The sequence below is a fragment of the Thalassophryne amazonica genome, chromosome 10, assembly GCF_902500255.1.
Source record: "Thalassophryne amazonica chromosome 10, fThaAma1.1, whole genome shotgun sequence".
Classification (NCBI taxonomy): Eukaryota; Metazoa; Chordata; class Actinopteri; order Batrachoidiformes; family Batrachoididae; genus Thalassophryne; species Thalassophryne amazonica.
The window spans coordinates 63,398,519-63,418,495 of NC_047112.1; the positions used below are offsets into that span (position 1 = coordinate 63,398,519).

At 41.2% G+C, this 19,977-nt stretch overlaps 1 protein-coding gene across 1 annotated transcript in view; it reads left to right on the forward strand.

Annotated features, from left to right (window-relative positions):
* Positions 1–19,977, forward strand: part of LOC117518877 (serine/threonine-protein kinase Nek7-like) — a 268,541-nt gene that overhangs the window by 75,523 nt on the left and 173,041 nt on the right. The window contains 1 exon segment of the mRNA XM_034180120.1: positions 17,009–17,096. Within this exon segment, the coding sequence (XP_034036011.1) occupies positions 17,043–17,096 (54 nt within the window). The 5' untranslated portion in view covers positions 17,009–17,042.

Consider the following 19,977-nt stretch of genomic DNA (forward strand, 5'->3'; position numbering starts at 1 on the left):
TTAAATGGCTTTGGTGGATGTTGAAGAATAAATTGTGGACAAAGCAGCAAGTCCACAACCAATGTAAAGAAATGATCATTTGACACACCCTCAAAAACAATTTAATGGCGCAGTTGTAGCGGAATTTTTTCAGGTAGCAGTGTAACAGCCGTTATGCTGTTATGACACTAGTGAGGACCCTGGTCGCAAATCGCTAGATGATGCCACAGTATAACGGGCCTATGATGAGAGTATAATGGCTCAGCGCCATTATTTCATTGTCTTGAGAGAACTAGGGATGCACAGATCCACAATTTTTCACTTCTGATCCGATCCTGTTACCTGAATTTAAATATCTGCCGATACCGATACTTTTCCAATCCGATGCCAGAGCTCTGTTTGCTTTATTATTATTATTATCATCATTAATGTTGATTTTATATGAAGATTTTCTTAAAAAGGAGACCTGAAAGTTCAGCTACAATTTGCCAGAAGGTGCATCTAAGATGAAAGCCTAGATTTTATGTTTTGGTGAAAGAATTAAGTACTTTTGTTTTAGTAGACATTTATAGCCTTATGTTTATAGACTTAAAGAGAAAAGACAGCACTCTCTCCCTCTGTCTGTCTGTCTCTCCTTCTCAATTTTTAATTTCAGTTGAGCTTTATTGATATGGGAAATATATGTTTACCAAGTGTTCTCTCTCTCTCTCTCGCTCTCTCTCGCTCTCTCTCTCTTCGTGCTGAACAAACTTCAAACTTTTTGGGAACATGAAGCCTTTCAACTGTAAAATAAATGTGTAATCAGCGATGCTCATGGGCAGGATTTTAATGGATTCTTTTTTCCCTTTCAGCGGACAGAATCTCTGTTCGGCTCCTCCTCGTCTGCACACTGAGCTGGCTCTTCAAAGCGTTTGACAGCCACAGGACAGTGAAGCGGCTACCTTTTTAGCACACATTTTCAGCAACAATTCAGTTAATTTTTTGAAAAATCCGTGCTTGACGAACAGACAATTTGAATCCAAGAGCCAGGCAGAAATTTTCTGCTAACTGCAGCTAGAACACTGTGGAAGAGAGCTCTCTAAAACAGCTCAGCTTCAGAAACCTCACCTCCTCCCGCTTGCCAGCAAACGGCGAGTGGAGTCACAGTGGCTCTTCTCCGGTATCAGAAAATGTCGCGGGTTGGATCGGTATTTTCTGATATGTGAATTACATCGGTATCGGAACCTGATAGCGATCCAGGATCCCATCCCTAGAGAGAACCCTGGATGTTTTCACTCACCAGAATGCTGTTAATGTTAATATTAATATTGTGCAGTCCATATCATGGTGCACTATCACACAGGTAATGACTGTGACTAAAATTTCTAAAATTAATTTTTGTCATCAGGCTTTTCTGAAGCTGCTTAACCAGTACAATATTCTATGAAAAGAAATTACGAATAACTGAAGTTTTATATTTGGACTGTGACAGTGCTCACATTAGATCAAATTTTTCTTTTTCTTTTTTGTTTGGCTTGTGTGAGACACTCTACTGTTTTGTCCAGAGTGTGAACATGTTAATTCTGGGTTTGTGGTCACATGCGTACAGTAAATGGGCTGCTACAGGATGGACAGACTGAATTCTGTCAGGTCTGCAGCAACAGGCTTTTATTTTTAAATAGAGGCTCTTATTGTGGAAGTGCGACATAAACAGGCTTGAATTCTAAACAAAAATTACTGATATCTCAAAAAAAATTGGTTCGATCACATTGCTTGTTTTCACGACTTGAGTCCTCATGAAAAAATACATGAGTATGCCAAAGGATGAAAGTCAGCTCTTTCTAGATTTCAGTTGATGCCCTGGATATCAAACACAGAGGCCACTTACCTTTTTATTATATGATAAGAATACATTTTAAACCCAAATCATTGTTCCTGAGAACTAACAGTGATATTTGTTACTAAAATGAACAGCAGATGCAGCTTTGCTTGTATCAAATTTTGTTCATGTTAAGACACTATCAGTTGTTATAAAAGCATAAATTACTGAAGTCAAATGTTTAGATAAATGTAGAGGCAGAACAGTAACTTTCCAGTGCAAATATATTATTTTTATGGAATGCAGCTTAGCTGGACTGGAAATTTTAAATTGTCCGTAGGTGTGCCTGTGGGCGTGAATGTGTTTCTTTGTGTATATGTGGCCCTGCGACAGACTGGCGGCTTGTCTAGGGTGTACCCTGCCTCACTCCCTATGAGTGCTGGGATAGGCTCCAGCCCCCAGTGGCCCTAAATTGGAGGAAGCGTTTGAAGATGAGCGAGTGAGTAATAACACTGTATTTAACCCATGTGACTGACTGTGTATTAGAGTTCCATCATCTTGCCAATATGGGAAAATATATTTTTTATGACTAAAATGAGCAATCAGTGGGACTCATTTAGCTTATTAATTGCACCAGATTGCACCAAATTGCATGTAATATTTCAAAATTTCTTGGGTGTGGTCCCCCACACCCCCTACTGAGTGCTGCAGCCACAACATCATGAAAAAAGATTCAGATTTTTTATTTTTATTTTTATTCAAGGACCACTCACATCACTAATGTTATAGGCATGATATGGTATAAAATCCAATAATTTATAATGAAGTAACTTTTTACAAAGACACACACTCACTGTATATTGCATAAAAATGTCAAGTCTTCTCCCCCCTCTTAATCTACCATTGATACTTTAAACAGTAGTTGGGGTAGAGATTGTGGGTTTGAATCTCAGAGCAGGCTTCAAGTCTCGAGATAACACTGCCCTCTGATTGAGATGAAAATATGGGACTGCCTATTGTTTAAGAACTACCTTCTTTGTCACCAAAATGTCATTTGACCAGCATGATGTTGAACCAGCAAGTCAAAGCTTGTGATTGTTTGAGACACCCAATCATGTATTCCTGGCGCTGACTCTGAGTTGTATCCTACCCTAGAAAGGTGGCACAGAAATGCTCAGACACAGTGATCGTCCCATGTCACAGCACCCAGCATTTGTTCAATATATGGTTAAGTCAAATTTGCTGTTCTGCTGGTGTTGTTTGCAGCATTTATTATCTGTGTATGGTATTATACACATTTATTCATGTGAAAATCTTTAACAAAGTTGAATAATAGGGTGTTCACACACACACACACACACACACACACACACACACACACACACACATATATATATATATATATATATATATATATATATATATATATATATATATATATGGGTGGTCCCAAAAAACAAACTTCAGCTTTTTTCAAGGTGCTTCTTCCTTTTTTGGTTACTTTAGGGGTAAAAATAAATTGGGTGAAATTTCATGAGATTTGAAAAATATTAACCACTGACGCCCAATCCCTGTTTTTGTGATGTGCGAGTAACATTTTGAAATATGGACTGGATACATTAGTTCATTATTGGAAGATTTTGTTACATCTGCCTCAGGTTGCATTTTTGACGCATTCAACATCAACATGGACTTCCTCATCAAGGAGCTCTGTTCACCTGTGGAATGTTCCAAACAGGTGTTCTTTATTCCAGTCGTCACAGCAGGTCCTGGATAACATTGCTGTTGTAAATGATTTTGCTGAGTGAGGAGTTGCACTTATCCAGGATTACAATCAGATCCTAATGAAGGAAGAACAGCTGCGCCAATACCCGCAGCAAGTTCTTGAGTGGCATCGCTGTCAATTCCCAGAGGCGAAGAAAATCTGAACCAAACGCCACTCCTCATGACTGTTTGTTTTCACCAAATAGGTGGACAGTGACATGTAATACCAAGGCATTCTCAAGCCAGTGTGGAGAAATAATCTCTCCACCTAGTCCTAGGTCTTCCCCGGGATGTTCTCCTGGCTGGACATGCCTAGAACACCTTCCTAGGGAGGTGCCCAGGGAGCATCCTTACCAGATGCCTGAAGCACCTCAGCTGACTCTTCTCAACGCGAAGGAGCAGCGGCTCTACTCCGAGCTTCTTACCCAGTCTCTAAGGGAGACATCAGCCACCATCCCTTTTTCCCACTTGTACCCGCGATATAGTTCTTTTGGTCATGACCAATCCCTCATGACCATAGGTGAGAGTAGGAACCAAGATTGACCAGAAGATCAAGAGCTTTGCCTTTTGGTTCAGCTCCCTTTTTGTCACAACAGTACGGTACAGCGATGGCACTACTGTCTCTGCTGCACTGATTCTCCGGCCAATATCACACCCGTGAACAAGAATTCAAGGTGCAGTGGGTCCAAAAAGTATTTAGTCAGCCCCTGATTGTGCAAGTTCTCCTACTTGGAAAGATGAGAAAGGTCTGTAATTTTTATCATAGGTACACTTCAACTATGAGAGACAAAATGAGAAAAAAATTAAAACTATCATGAAAACGGTGAACAAAAAATCCCAGAACTACACAGAGGGACCTAATGAATGACCTGCAGAGAGCTGGGACCAAAGTAACAAAGGCCACACACTATGCAGAGAGGCACTCAATCCTGCAGTGCCCGGTATGTCCCCCTGCTGAAGCCAGTACATGTCCAGGCCGTCTGCAGTTTGCATATGGATGATCCAGAAGAGGATTGGGAGAATATCATGTGGTCAGATGAAACCAATATAGAACTTTTTAGTAAAAACTCAATTTGTCATGTTTGGAGGAAGACAAATGTTGAGTGGCATCCCAAGAACACCATATCTACTGTGAAGCATGGGGGTGGAAACATCATGCTTTGGGGGTGTTTTTCTGCAAAGGGGACAGGACGAATGATCTGTGTTAAGGGAAAAATGAACGTGGTCATGTATCATGAAATTTTAAGCCAAAACCTCCAGTGAGAGCATTGAAGATGCAGCGTGGCTGGGTCTTCCAGCATGACAATGATCCCAAACACACTGCTCGGGCAACGAAGGAGTGGCTCCGTAAAAAGCATTTCAAGGTCCTAGAGTGGAACTTTTGTTATTGACCACATACTTATTTTCCACCATAGTTTACAAATAAATTCTTTAAAAATCCTACAGCGTGATTTCCTGGATTTTTTTTTTCTCATTTTGTCTCTCACAGTTGAAGTGTACCTATGATGAAAATTACAGACCTCTCTCATCTTTCTAAGTAGGAGAACTTGCACAATCTGGGGCTGACTAAATACTTTTTGGCCCCACTGTACTTGAAGTCCTTCAACCGGGGCAAGACCTCATTCCCTACCCAGAGTAGGCAATCCATTGGTTTCCTGCTGAGAATTATGACCTCAGATTTAGAGCTGCTGATCCTCATCACAGCCACCACCATGATGAGACTGAAGACCCCTTTCCCCAACAACTGCACCTCGATATCCTGTCTATGAATACAAGATTGCTGACAAGGTACAGCACTGGCGGTAGGCAACCCCCACTGGTAACAATTCGACATATTGTCGAAAACCCGAACACAGCTCTCGCTTTGTGAGTACAGAAATTGCATAGACCTGAGAAGGGACCCCCTCACACCATACTTCTGCAGCACCTCCCACAGTATCTTCTGGGGTATCAGATCATAGACCTTCGCCAAGTCCATAAACACATGTAGACTGAATGGACATACTCCCAGGCCCCCTCCAGGATCCTTGTGAGAGTGAAGAGCTGGTTGGCTGCTCCACGGCCAGGAGAGAACCCGCACTGTTCCTCTTCAATCTGAGGTTCAATTATCGTCCAAATCCTCTTTTCCAGCGCCCTGGAGTAGACTTTACCAGGGAGGCTGAGTAGTGTGATGCCACTGTAATTGCTGCACACGCTCTAGTCCCCTTTTTAAAATGTGGAACCACCACCCCAGTTTTCCACTCCTTAAAGCACCGTCTCAGACCTCAACACAATGTTGAAGAGATGTCTCATCCAAGATAGTCCCCCCACACCCAGAGCCTTCAGCATTTCTGGACAGATGTCATCAATCCCTGGGGCTTTGTCACTGTGGAATTGTTTGACTATCGCAGTGACTTCCACCAGGGAAATTGATGATGATCCCGCATCAGCTTCCAGCTCTGCCTCGATATCAAAGGGTGCTCCAGTCTGATGCAGGAGTTCCTCAAAGGTGTTCCTCCTCACGTCAGGTCAACAGAGTCCCATCCTTACTTTAGACAGTTTGGATGGTTCCCCATGTTCTTCTCCTCAGTTGTCTAATGTGCGACCAGAAGCACCTTGGTGCTGACCATAAGTCCTTCTCCATCGATACTCAGAACTCCTCCCACACCCGCTGCTTTGCGTCCCTCGCAACAGAGGCTGTCGCCCTTCGGGCCTGTCGGTACCTTGCAGCTGCCTCCGGAGTCCTCCGAGATAATGTATCCCGGAACGACACCTTCAATCAGACAGCTTCCCTGACCACCGGTGTCCACTACGGTGTTTGAGGGCTGCCGCCCTCAAGCCTAAGACCTTCAAGCTACAGCTCCCTACTGCAGCTTCAGCAATGGAAGCTTTGAACATTGCCCATTCTGGTTCAGTACCCCCAACCTCCACAGGGATGCCAGAAACGCTTCACTGGAGGTATGAGTTGATGAGCTTTCGGTCAGGGGGCTCCTCCAGACTTTCTGAGTTCACCCGCAAATCCATATTAGCTTACCAGGTCTGTCCAAAGTCCTCCCCACCCTCTGGTCCCCGTCAAAACCAGATGGTGATCAGTTGACAGCTCTGCCCCTCTCTTCACTCGAGTGTCCAGAACATGCAGCCTCAGATCAAATGAAACGATCACAAAATCAAGTATCACCCTTTGGCTTTGGGTGCTCTGGTACCATGTACACCTATGAGCATCCTTATGTTCTAACATGGCGTTATTCATGGACACTCCGTGACTTGCCACAAAAGTTATCACAAAATTCAGGTCCGTTCAGCACGACTGTCACAAACAGCGTCTATGTCTGGGTATGCTTGTCCAGCTGTTTATATGCTTGTCTAAAAATAAAGTCTGATTCACTCACTTATAGTCGCAGCCACTAATGTGACGGCTACCCACAATACCACATTTGTCCCGCTGAGAATGGGTTCAAAACCAAAAAAAAACAAAAAAAACTTGAAAGACACTGCTGTTCCAACGTTATTTGTCTTCAGTAAGTGTGTAAACTTGGGGTGAACCACAGCTAACATGAGCACCGGAAACAGGATCAAGATACGCCGGAAACCAGTGAAGATAACCAAAGCCAGTTGTTGCAGTGAGCACAGAGACAACCGAGAACTGGGGCAAGTCTTTACAAGTGGTGAGTTTCAAAAGTAGACTATTTATCAGTCTAGCTGAGGACATAATATAAATTCAAATATAAAGTCTTAAGGGCCTTTCACACTGGACGCTTTTGGAGCACCAGCGGTGCCAGGAACTGGTCTAAAACCTTATTTTCAATTAGACGCGTTGCTTTTTAGAGGCGTCATAAGCGTCGCGCCAAAAGCCGAGCTGAACCGACGCTTCTGCCGGGAGCGCGCATTGCCGCTTGTCGACAGGCTGACGCGGTCAAAGTTCAACCCAATCCAACTTTCTCCGCTTTGAACTGTGACATAGCTTTGTGCTGTTCAATATGAACGACGCGTTGTTCCCAAATACGGAAGACTAGTGGCAGAAACCACTGATCTCTACAAAACAGATCAGTGCAGAAACCACTGATCTCTACAAAACAGAAACGTAACACTGGACTGCTCATTTATAGAGCAGTTTTCTGAAGAAAAATCCTTGCAAATGTTTTTTTTTAACCTCAAAATTAATTTGATTGCTATAAAAAAAAGTTTAGAACACTTGTAATTAAAATACTAAAATAATAATAATAAAAGATTCTTTCAAAACCTTTCTTCATCTGTAAATTAAAACCATAACTTACCTGTTATTTCACATTAGATTATTTCTTGTTTAAGATAAGGAACCTTGGGCATTTATTTTTAGACAAATTAAATAGCATAGAAATGTCTACATTTTTTAAAGTCTCATAGATTATTCATATCTCATTTCAACCCAAAAAACACACACTGTAAATAAATACAAATGTTTATTATAAATGCAACAGGAGATAATTTAACAATGACTGCAGTGTGGTTGTTAATGCGACATAAACCTCATGATGAAATCACTTTTTAATTTAGTTATTTCAACATTTAATTACGTCCTCGTTAACTGTGTGATTGCTTTGAATGTTGCAATCACGACAGAGCGATTTCTAAAATATGAATTTGACTGTTCTAGTGATTGTGAATGTTTTAAAATTATGCACAATCAGGGCAGGGCTTCTTCTACCTGTGCAAATGTCTTTCGACAGAACTTTGGACTTCACAGACATGTTTAATGATCCATTTATTTAATGTTAAAATATAAATTGAAACAGCTTTTTAAAAATATTAAAATAGTTTTTTTTTTTTTTTTTTTTATAGGATCATATAAACAGGTGTTGGTTTGCTGGATTCTCAGGACATTTAACCAAAGTCTCCTCTGCAGCTTCGATGTCTGGTGGAGCTTTCAAAGACACTTTTGTCCCATTTTGAAGAGCAGAGATTTTTTCTTCAGACTGGACTTCAGGTTTTGGTGTTTTTGAAGTGTGCCTGCACATCAAATATTCCTGATTGTGGGACAAATAAAAAAAGATATCTTAAAATATACAGAAACACACACACACACACACACACACACACACACACACACACACACACACACACACACACACACACACACACACACACACACACACACACACACACACACACACACACACACACACACACACACACACAAAAACAAACAAACAAAAAAACGAACCCCCTCAAAACCCTCTCAACCCTCTTAAAAGTAGCAAAAACGCTGCAGCTTTATTTGGTAAAACAAAAATAAATAAAAAATAATTATTTAGAAGTTAAAACATTCACTCAGCTGGACTGTGATTCTGCAGCTAAAAGGCTACGCTAACATCAGCCGATCATTAAACCATCAGAAGTGCACACCACAATTTATTTAAAATTATTCTCACCTCAGACAAATTTGCAGAAGTAAGCTCCGTTGCTTAAACTGGGCGTTTTTAAATATCCAAAAGTGAGGAATTTCGGACTGAGTAGATTTGTTCCATCACCCTGGCTGCTTGCTTTGGTCTGCCCAGGGATGAGGCTTGAACCCCGGCTGCTCTGTGTGAGCTGCTGCGGTTCAAAGGATATCCCACCAAGTCGTCAGACATCCCTCGGCTCGCATTATTTTGAAAAGTAGCTGAAAAAAGCTTCTTGGTTTATCTACGCAAATCCAACATGGCGATCACTCAGCTTTCCTCGGGAAAAAAATCAGAGTGAAAATCTCCACCCCCTTGCCGCATCTTACGTGACATCATGACGAGTTTGTCCGTCTGTCTGCCCTCAGCGTAAGTCCAGTCCTATTTCTGCCAGACTCTTGAAATTCACAGGGAACATTCTTGGGACACAGACCTTGGACAAGTTCAAAGATGGCTAACCTTGATGTATTTTAAGAGGTTAAAAAGTCACATTTTCTTTTGTCACATTTTGAGATTCATTTAGTTTTTGAGTGACGTGGGTGACAGCCAATCACAGTAGATTTCCACCGTGACGTCAGTCGCTCGTCTCTTCAAAACTGCTTTGTTTTGTGTGTTTGTGTGTATACGTTTCTCATATATTATGTAAAAGCTAGTGAGAAATAAACACTTATTAAAAAAACCCGCTGTTTTTGCCACCTTGTAACACCTCTAATCCTATTTACAACACATTTTGCCAAAGTTAGCATGGTGACGTCACTTCCTGGTGTAGCTACTTGCTAACAGCTTCGTTTCTTGTATATTATGTAAAAGCTAGAGAGAAATAAACACCTCTAAAACTGAAAATGCTGTTTTGTAACCTAATAACACCTCTGGAGGGATTTACAAGACATTTTGTGGACGTTAGCTTGCAGTTATATTTGTGTCATTAATAACTACAAATGCACAGAGGGTGATCAACAAATAGTACTTGATTTGCACAACATGAAGAAATGATGATTTGATTTGAACATGTACAAATTCTACCTAAGACAGTAGGATCTTAATTAATTAAACAGCTGCAAATTGTGAAGAACACAATGCTCATATGGCCGAGGGTATTTTAAGCATTACGTTCTATTTTTAAAAGTTGAAAGCGTCACAGCGCCTCATTCATTAATGTCACGTCAGCGTTTATCACAGCCATCATTTGACTCTTCCCACGATGAAAATAAATCTCATGATCCACCAAGACAAAAATAAAATAAAGTCTAAAAAATGTTAATTTACTCTGTTTGGCGTCCGTGTAAAAGAGAAAGCAGTGCATAGCTTATGGCTTCCTGCTGTATTGTAAACGCATTACCCCATACTCTCACATCACACTTCGATCGGCCACTTATTTTTTTTTTTTTGCAAATTTGTTTAGTGTGGTAAGTATTCATAGAAAATATGAATTTTGAAAATAACTGTAAAAATTACTTTTATTTAACACTTAGAATGCCAGTGTTATTTTCAAAAAATTAAGAGGTCCCTTTAAAATTAAATATGTTGCTTTTTTCAGTTAGTGGGTTTAATTGCATGATTAACCACATACTGTGATTAGTTTTGTTTGACTGAACCCTGAACGGTGGCTGGGGTTGAACACATCCCACTTCCCCCAAGGCAGATACGATAGAAGCAGCAGCACATGTAGTCAGCAAGTATGATTCAAAAGTGTGCATTTGGGTCAAAGGTGCATCTAGACAACACAACCAAAGCCACACCTCAACTACAGTCAAGGCAATAGCTAAGCTTCTCACTGATTCAGTTAAAACATGAGGCAAAAGAATCCAGATCAAACAGGCAATACAATAGAATTGCAGTTCCTTTTTTTTGGTTTGCTTGCTTGTTTTTGCCTACAGCATTGGTGCTTTTAAGTCTTTATAACCTACAAACATTCTTTACATTTGAATTGATTTAAGATATATGAAAAAGCTGTTAATGATAATTTTAGAAAACAATATTCCCAGTATAGAGTGTGCAATCCCATGAGAAATAGTGTTGTGCAAACACTTATTTTCATGATCTTCAAAGCTCACTTGAAGGCCAGCGAACCCCCGGAAAGAGGAGCTGAATTAATAGGTAATAAACAACCTCTGTATTCACAAAATTCCTGCCTGCTAGTGTGTATTCATGCACATATCTCTTCAGATATACATAGAAAGCTACCCCCCCCCCCCCCCCCCCCCCACACACACACATTCAGCAGTATGCATATAAACATAGTGCAGATGTATAATTAGCATTATTAACCTTTTGTGACTGGATCTGAGGATGTAAGCAGGGAGTTGGCTTCTCACCACTGTCCTCCCTGTTGTACCAGGAGTTTTTTTTTTTTTTTTTTAGTAATTGGCAAGGGAACGGCTAGTGTGCTTGTCTAGTTTTCAGAGCCAACAGACATGGAAGACTGTAATACACAAGTACACAAATGAAAGACTGACAGGTCCGTTGACAGACGGCCATTTATTTGGGGGGAAACATGCAAATGTTTTGGGTTTTTTTTTGTGTCCTTTTGGCTTTGTTTGGACATTTTATGTGTTGGCTTGTCTGTCTGTATTTGTGTACTATATGTGTGCCTGCACAGTGCAAATAAGATGATGTTTGACCAAGATAATGGATAGTGGGAGAATCATAATTCCAAACATCAGATTCTGAATCTGTAGACCAATCATGATCACAATATTTTTATCTGATTTCTAGCAACTGGATAAGCAAAAGTGTGATGTCCCCCCTCCTTTCTTCAGCAACATCTGCTCGTTAATACTTTCTGGTATTTTCATTTTCACCATTACCAGCGTGTGTGTGTGTGTGTGTGTCTGTATTAGCACCTTCCAAATGTACAAGTCAAAGTTTTTACATCCTTAGTCATTTATATGCAAGCAGTCAACTACTCAGTCAGCACCTGCAAAAGGCAAAGAAGACGGCCAAGTATCACCTGGTTGTGTCAGAACGGTGGCTACGTTTGTGTGCGCAGATGGACTGGTTGTCCACCTGCGTGGCTGTTTACCAGGACTTATGACGGCATGGTGGCTTACTGTTTAGCACTGTTGTCTTACAACTGTAAGGTCCTGGAATTGCTTCCCGGTCCTTTCTATATGGAGTTTGCGTGTTCTCTCTGTGTTTGCATGCGTTTCCTCCAGGCACTCTGGTTTGGGTCTGATCCTTTGTCTGCCCCTGACCAAGGTAGTAGCATCACTACGTTTGGAGTTGGTCCTCCAGCACTGGACTGTCACTGCCCGCTGCTCCTTGTGGTTGGATTGTGTCTAATTGTGATTAACACCATTTAAATGTAGAGGATAAATTTAGTTGTACTCAACAAAAATATAAACGCAACACTTTTGGTTTTGCTCCCATTTTGTATGAGATGAACTCAAAGATCTAAAACTTTTTCCACATACACAATATCACCATTTCCCTCAAATATTGTTCACAAACCAGTCTAAATCTGTGATAGTGAGCACTTCTCCTTTGCTGAGATAATCCATCCCACCTCACAGGTGTGCCATATCAAGATGCTGATTAGACACCATGATTAGTGCACAGGTGTGCCTTAGACTGCCCACAATAAAAGGCCACTCTGAAAGGTGCAGTTTTATCACACAGCACAATGCCACAGATGTCGCAAGATTTGAGGGAGCGTGCAATTGGCATGCTGACAGCAGGAATGTCAACCAGAGCTGTTGCTCGTGTATTGAATGTTCATTTCTCTACCATAAGCCGTCTCCAAAGGTGTTTCAGAGAATTTGGCAGTACATCCAAGCAGCCTCACAACCACAGACCACGTGTAACCACACCAGCCCAGGACCTCCACATCCAGCATGTTCACCTCCAAGATCGTCTGAGACCAGCCACTCGGACAGCTGCTGAAACGATCGGTTTGCATAACCAAAGAATTTCTGCACAAACTGTCAGAAACGTCTCAGGGAAGCTCATCTGCATGTTCGTCGTCCTCATCGGGGTCTCGACCTGACTCCAGTTCGTCGTCGTAACCGACTTGAGTGGGCAAATGCTCACATTCGCTGGTGTTTGGCACGTTGGAGAGGTGTTCTCTTCACGGATGAATCCCGGTTCACACTGTCCAGGGCAGATGGCAGACAGCGTGTGTGGCGTCGTGTGGGTGAGCGGTTTTCTGATGTCAATGTTGTGGATCGAGTGGCCCATGGTGGCGGTGGGGTTATGGTATGGGCAGGCGTCTGTTATGGACGAAGAACACAGGTGCATTTTATTGATGGCATTTTGAATACACAGAGATACCGTGACGAGATCCGGAGGCCCGTTGTTGTGCCATACATCCAAGAACATCACCTCATGTTGCAGCAGGATAATGCATGGCCCCATGTTGCAAGGATCTGTACACAATTCTTGGAAGGTGAAAATGTCCCAGTTCTTGCATGGCCGGCATACTCACCGGACATGTCACCCATTGAGCATGTTTGGGATGCTCTGGACCGGCGTATACGACAGCGTGTACCAGTTCCTGCCAATATCCAGCAACTTCCCACAGCCATTGAAGAGGAGTGGACCAACATTCCACAGGCCACAATTGACAACCTGATCAACTCTATGCAAAGGAGATGTGTTGCACTGCATGAGGCAAATGGTGGTCACACCAGATACTGACTGGTATCCCCCCCAATAAAACAAACCTGCACCTTTCAGAGTGGCCTTTTATTGTGGACAGTCTAAGGCACACCTGTGCACTAATCATGGTGTCTAATCAGCATCTTGATATGGCACACCTGTGAGGTGGGATGGATTATCTCAGCAAAGGAGAAGTGCTCACTATCACAGATTTAGACTGGTTTGTGAACAATATTTGAGGGAAATGGTGATATTGTGTATGTGGAAAAAGTTTTAGATCTTTGAGTTCATCTCATACAAAATGGGAGCAAAACCAAAAGTGTTGCATTTATATTTTTGTTGAGTGTATGTATGTATGTACAACGACAATGAAGGCCCTTCTTCTTCTAGTGTGGTGTGTGTGCATGCCCTTATATATGCTTCTCTAATTGTCTATACATACGCCCTGTGATATAAATCATGTTTAAAGTGTAGGTGACACCAAAAATGTGCACAAATAATCACTAAAAATGATGAAATGTTGATATTTTAAAAGATCCTGAACAATAAAAGTCGATGATAAGTGCGCATAAACTACAGCTGTATGAAGCTTGCGCTCTATTTAAGTCCTAAGCCGCGGCCATATTATTGCTATGTCTTCACCAGAACGGCACCTGCTGATTGAAGCCCAAATCAATTGCAAACACGGCAGAGGTTGAGCTGTTTTCAGACGATTTTTTTTCCTAGTGTGGAGCTTTTTTTTTTTTTAAAGTCCAGTCTGAACGTGTGTCTAAATAAGCTGTGGGGGACACCAGCGCTTTGGTCTAATCAGCTGATTAAAAAAAATTGTTTTAGTGATGGTGTGGATTTTTTTTATTCCTGATTTTTTTTTTTTTCTGAGAAAAAGGTACATTCAAATCTGAAAAATGTCATGAGGGACTGAAAATATCATCTTTTTAAAAATAAATATTGTTTCCTTCTTGAATAGCATAACATGTTATTAAATATTAAAACTATTTGCACAAGGAGAAAATAGTGTAGTCTTACCTGTCCATTTCAGTGAGATCATCTTCATTTTGATGAAAACGTGAAAATAATTTAATTAATTGTCCTGGCAGAAGAAAAGTCCACGATGGTCCGAGTCTCTGCTGTACTGATCCACGACCGGCACGGTCCACTGCAGGTGTAATCTGTTCTTTGTGTCTGCGTCTGATGGTTTGAGTCTCTCCTGTGAATGGATCCTCTTGTTCCACGGCGGGCCGCTTTGCGCTTCAAGTTAAGACTCGTAGCACCTCATCTGCTCCTAACATTTCAGTCTGCATGCGACAAAATTCCCATGATCCAAAAACAATAAAATCAAATAAAACAAAGTGAAAATAGTCAGTTCTGCCTCCGTGTGGAGTGGAGAATCCGCACTCCAGTCTGCGTGTGTGCTCATCAGTATAAGTGTTTCCATCTGCCAATTGAAAAAGATTCTGCTGGCGAGAATAACCGTTCTGACACAGAAAACACGATGCAGCTCCGACCTGATCCACTTGATGGAAACAGGTATGTCGGTAGCCTGTAAAAATCCATAAATTAAGCCATAAATTAATGGTCCAATGTCGGCACGCTGGGAAGTTCCTGTTTTTTTTTTTAGTGGCGTGCAGTTCAAAATCCAAATATTTGTCTCTTCAAGAACTGCGCACCAGGAAAGGATGAATTTCAAACTGTTGTTTAATTTTAGTCTTAAATATTCATGAAAATATTCATGTATTACGTGTCACCTGCACTTTAAATATGACAGACTAGCACAGTCTGTCTGGACAGATCCACTGTAATCTAGCCGAAATTCCATATATCATTCCATTATATCGTTTTATCTTTGCTTTTTTTTTTCTTTCTTTTTTTAAACTCCAGCTACAGCTGGTCTGTTTTCGCTGTTTTATTCATTCATTCCTAAACTGACTTCTCAAAAAAGGGGTTATTTCCTAGGAAAGCGATTGTCAGAGTTTAGTTTTGCACCAGATTCTTGCTTGCTAAGCATTGTAATATGACTAGGTTTTCTGCAATTGAATTTACCCTTTAATTATCCCCTTGGACAGCATGTCCGTCTGTCCATCCATCTGTCTGTTTTTCACTTATTAGCGTGATGTTTCAAGAACCAGTTGACCAATTTCATTCATATTTAGCATAAGGGTGGACTTGGGTGATCTCCCTGGCATGAGTTGCTTACGGTGAATTTGTGCTCAATTTCAAGGTCACAGCGAGATATTCAATAAATTGTCATTGCCGCACTTGTTAGTGTGAAATCTCAAGAATCAGATGACCAGTTTTATTCATATTTAGCAAAAGGATGTACTTGGGTGGTCCCCCGACACCAGTCGATTACAGTCACCTTGGGATCAGTTTCAAGGTCATAGTGAGATATTCAAGATACTGTCTTTGGTGTTCCCCCAGCAGTTAGTATTACTGATTTGTGGGGATTGGGGGGATATGTCCTCTCCTGATGACTCTTGTTTTGTATGTTGTACGGTATGTAAGCAAAGCCATGGTTTATTTGTGTGACATTACTTGAGAAAGAAATATGGTTGATATGTATGTATTTTGTCCTGTGTAAAGTATGATTAAATTAGCTGTTAATTAAATTAAAAATTACATTAAATTAGTTAGCTGTTGGAATACTCTCACTTTTGGAATACTGTCAGTGTTGAATTGCATTACAAGATCACTGAGCATCTATCAGACATTATGTACTTGTAACATAGAAATGTTGTGGAGAGACTGAAATCAAACTAACTGCATGTGTGAAAATAATTTTTTTAATTGTGTTTTTAAAAAATTGTTTAAATTATTCATTCAGGTAACAGTTCATATGACATTGTCTGAGTCTGGTGATAAGCCAAGAGAGCATCTTGCGCAATTAGCTTGTTTCTAGGCTACGTGCCAGAACATGCAATTAAACAAAACCATGATATGAACTATACTGAACACATTCACCTCTGAATGACCTATAGTTTCTGATAAAACAAAAAAATGAATTGGAACTACTTAAACCCCAGTATAACTAGTTATTCCCATGAAATCTTACCTGGACACCAGCCAAGGAAATGCAAAGTGTTGTCATTATTAGCTATTATCCCGGCTTTGTTCATATTAATATTGTTGCCTTCTGCAGCTCAGCTATGCTACTGCAGCTTGAGAACAACAAAGGAGTGTCAAATACACAACCCTGACCTGGGATCCAGTTCTGCTGAAACTTGACACCAACCAATCAGTTGCACCGAGCAGTACTCAACAGTATGGGTGCTGAACAATACAGAGGAGTAGTCTGGTTGATGAAGGTCATTGTTGTTCTTGTTGTTTTTTATTTTTTGTAGCAAGTAAGTAGCTGTTTTTTTTTTTTGGGGGGGGGGGGTGGTGGTGGTGGATTGTCTTAGCTGAAGACTGCAGACTGCTTTGTTTGTCAACTATAAGAAGCCTAAACAGAAGGTGTATTTGTTTTTTTTGTTCTCAGAGGTGTAACGGATCAAGCTCCTAACGCTGTGGATATGGACACACAACTGCAAGGACAGCAAGCAGTCATACCAGTGTTTCAACCACAGGTAGACGGCACACGTGAGCATAATTTGTATTGCTAATTATTCCTTTTTACTATACTTTGTACTGCACATGTTGCCCAATCACATATGCAATGGGTAATGTATTTAAATTAACAGGTGTACATAAATGGAGTTTTACAAATGGTTAATTGATAGGTAGGAGTTTATATAAAATCTGATAATGTTATGGTTAGGGGTCCAGACGGGACTGTTACAGGTGATGGACTTAAATGCTGGGAGCAAGGAACAGAACCGGTTGTGAAGAGGTAGACAGAGGCAGACCATGACATGATAATATTCTTTCACATTTCCATTGAAAGTACATCACATACTTTAACACCTTGACCTATGAGAGCTCTTTATAGACTGTTTTTTAAACCATTTATCAGCCAGGTTGTGCCTCTCATTTGTCACATTCTTTGATGGTCAGAGCCTAGCAGCACTAAGGCACGCAGCAACGGGTGAATGTTGAATTGTTTCTATTGATCAGATCTCTGAAGGCAGGCATAGTATGGTCTCGCTGCATGTCTGTCTTGGTTTGATGTAATTCAGATCTGGTCATTGTTGGATTTCAGTACTGCCCACCAACGTCAGACCATCGATTTCTTCCTGGAAGGTTTTTTTTGCCTCTGTGTCTGTTGGAATAGGCTTAAAACAAAGAGGATCATTCATATGCCCCAGAGAACTTGTGGATGTTTTTTGAAAGAGAAGCTACACTAAAATAGGCTTGTACTTTTGTTTTTCTTGTATATGCAAGGGCACAGCATCATTAACACTGCAATTGCCAAAGGGGTTAATTTATTCCAAAATTGGTAATTGCAAAATTAAGTATAATTGGGCTGCACACAGAAGTCGTCAGATAAAAGCTCTAATGATTAATTTGACTCTGAAGGAGCACTGCTCTACACGTTTGATATTGCACTAATTTCCCAGCAGCTGATGATGTGTCATTGTTTCAGCTTAATGATTTTTTTCAGTCTGTACATATTTCTAGCAGAGGTTTTAATCGATATTTCTTCAGTGCCCAGTTTTTCTGCTGGAAATTTGTAAATTTTCTGTTATGTTACATTTGTCCATGTTCATTTAACACTTCTGAATCAACATATTTAGTTGGCAATGGATGTGGAGACGTTTCGAGTGTGTAGCTGTCTAACCTGCATCCATATGGGTGTGTATTTCAGCGAGTCCTACATCTGCTTCACACGTTCCTAAGGTTCTGTATTCTGTGCTGCACCAGGGAACAAACTCCTACCAGCCTCCTCCTGAAGGAAGCTGAATTGTATATGCATATCTGTATCACTTGCTGTATCGTTTCTCTCTGTCCCAGAGGTATGATGCATATGCATTAGGTAAATGAGATGAGCTGGTACCATGTGCATTTTTAATGGCGCATTTGCTCTTTGAGTGAGTGGGAGGGTTGGTGAAGAAGCCCACTCACATCACATTGTGATTGTCACGGCAGAGTTTGACAGACAGACCTGTCTATAAGACAAGGAGGTGCAGTTGTGGGGCAGATTGTTGTAGGGAGAAGGAGAAGCACCTTTGGGGTGGATCCCTGCGGTTTGACTGCCTGGCTGGTTTACTAGCTGGGAATAAATATTGCATGATGCAATGCCCAAGGGTGCTGGTGACTGGTGAGGTTGGGTGTGGGCCCCCTGCCTGTCCATCTCTCTCTCTCTCTCTCTCTCTCTCTCCTCTCTCTCTCTCTCTCTCCTCTCTCTCTCTCTCTCTCTCTCTCCTCTCTCTCTCTCTCTCTCTCTCTCTCTCTCTCTGTGGGAGACAGCACCTCGCCGCTGCCGCTGGCCTTTCTCTGGAAGTTACTGGCACTACTGGCCTGTCACATCACACCCTCTCCCCGCTGCTGCTTGTCTCCTCCCTGTATCCTCTCTTTTTCTCTCTCCCTTTCTCCCACATTCCTTCTTCCACTCTCCATGTGTCTTGTCAGTTGTGTTTGGCAATTGTGTCATTATTGGCCAGCCCGTATCACACTTCCTCCGATGAGCTGTCTGTCTGTTTTCTCTCCCTCTCTTTCCCCCATCTCGCTCTCTGCTTCTGATAGTGAGGGGCCTCATGCTGATTTTGTGTCACCTTTATACCCAAGAAACGCTGTCCCTCGCAGATGTTACCCATAATGCCTTGCGTGCCTGCCACTTAATCTCATCTCATGCAGCTTGTCCCATTGCCAGCCAGAATAAGTTGGGACAACACAGCTATTTAGGATTATTAAATCATAATGAAAAAAAAGATGATGGAAGTCTACTTTGGACATGCTGAAGACTTACAGCTGTGGTCTGTAAGATTTAGGGGTCTTTATATCTTAAAATGAATGCAGCATTCATAATCATCTGTTCATTAGTGTAGAATTACCTACAGTAGGAATCAGTGTTATTCATAATCTTAGAATGAACCCTACGTAATTCCACGTGAGCAGGCACTCTCATGGAGGCTGCCATTTTGTATCATCATGTTGTAGAGACATTGACTTAGCTTGTCAGTGGCATTCATGTCTCTGAGTTATCAATGTTTTAGATTGAGAGGCAACTGTGAAAACCTTATGAATCATAAGGCTGCTGTATCAGTGTATTACGTTAAACAAGCCATATACTGTATATTGATTTATAACAGAAAACTGTCAAAAGGGGGAATAAATATAAGTGTAAAGATGATTGAATATATCAGAACAGTAAACTGGTCAGTCCATGTAAATGGCGTGCATTGACTCACATGTGCGGTTATTTCCACCAGCTGCCACTGATCCACAACATGAATTCTGCCTTCCAGAACAGCACTTTATATAATCATTTGAACTATCTGTCTGTTGCCACATATACATAAGGGCTGGATTGTCATTCCTACACTCATATTGTTATATTATTAAAAAATA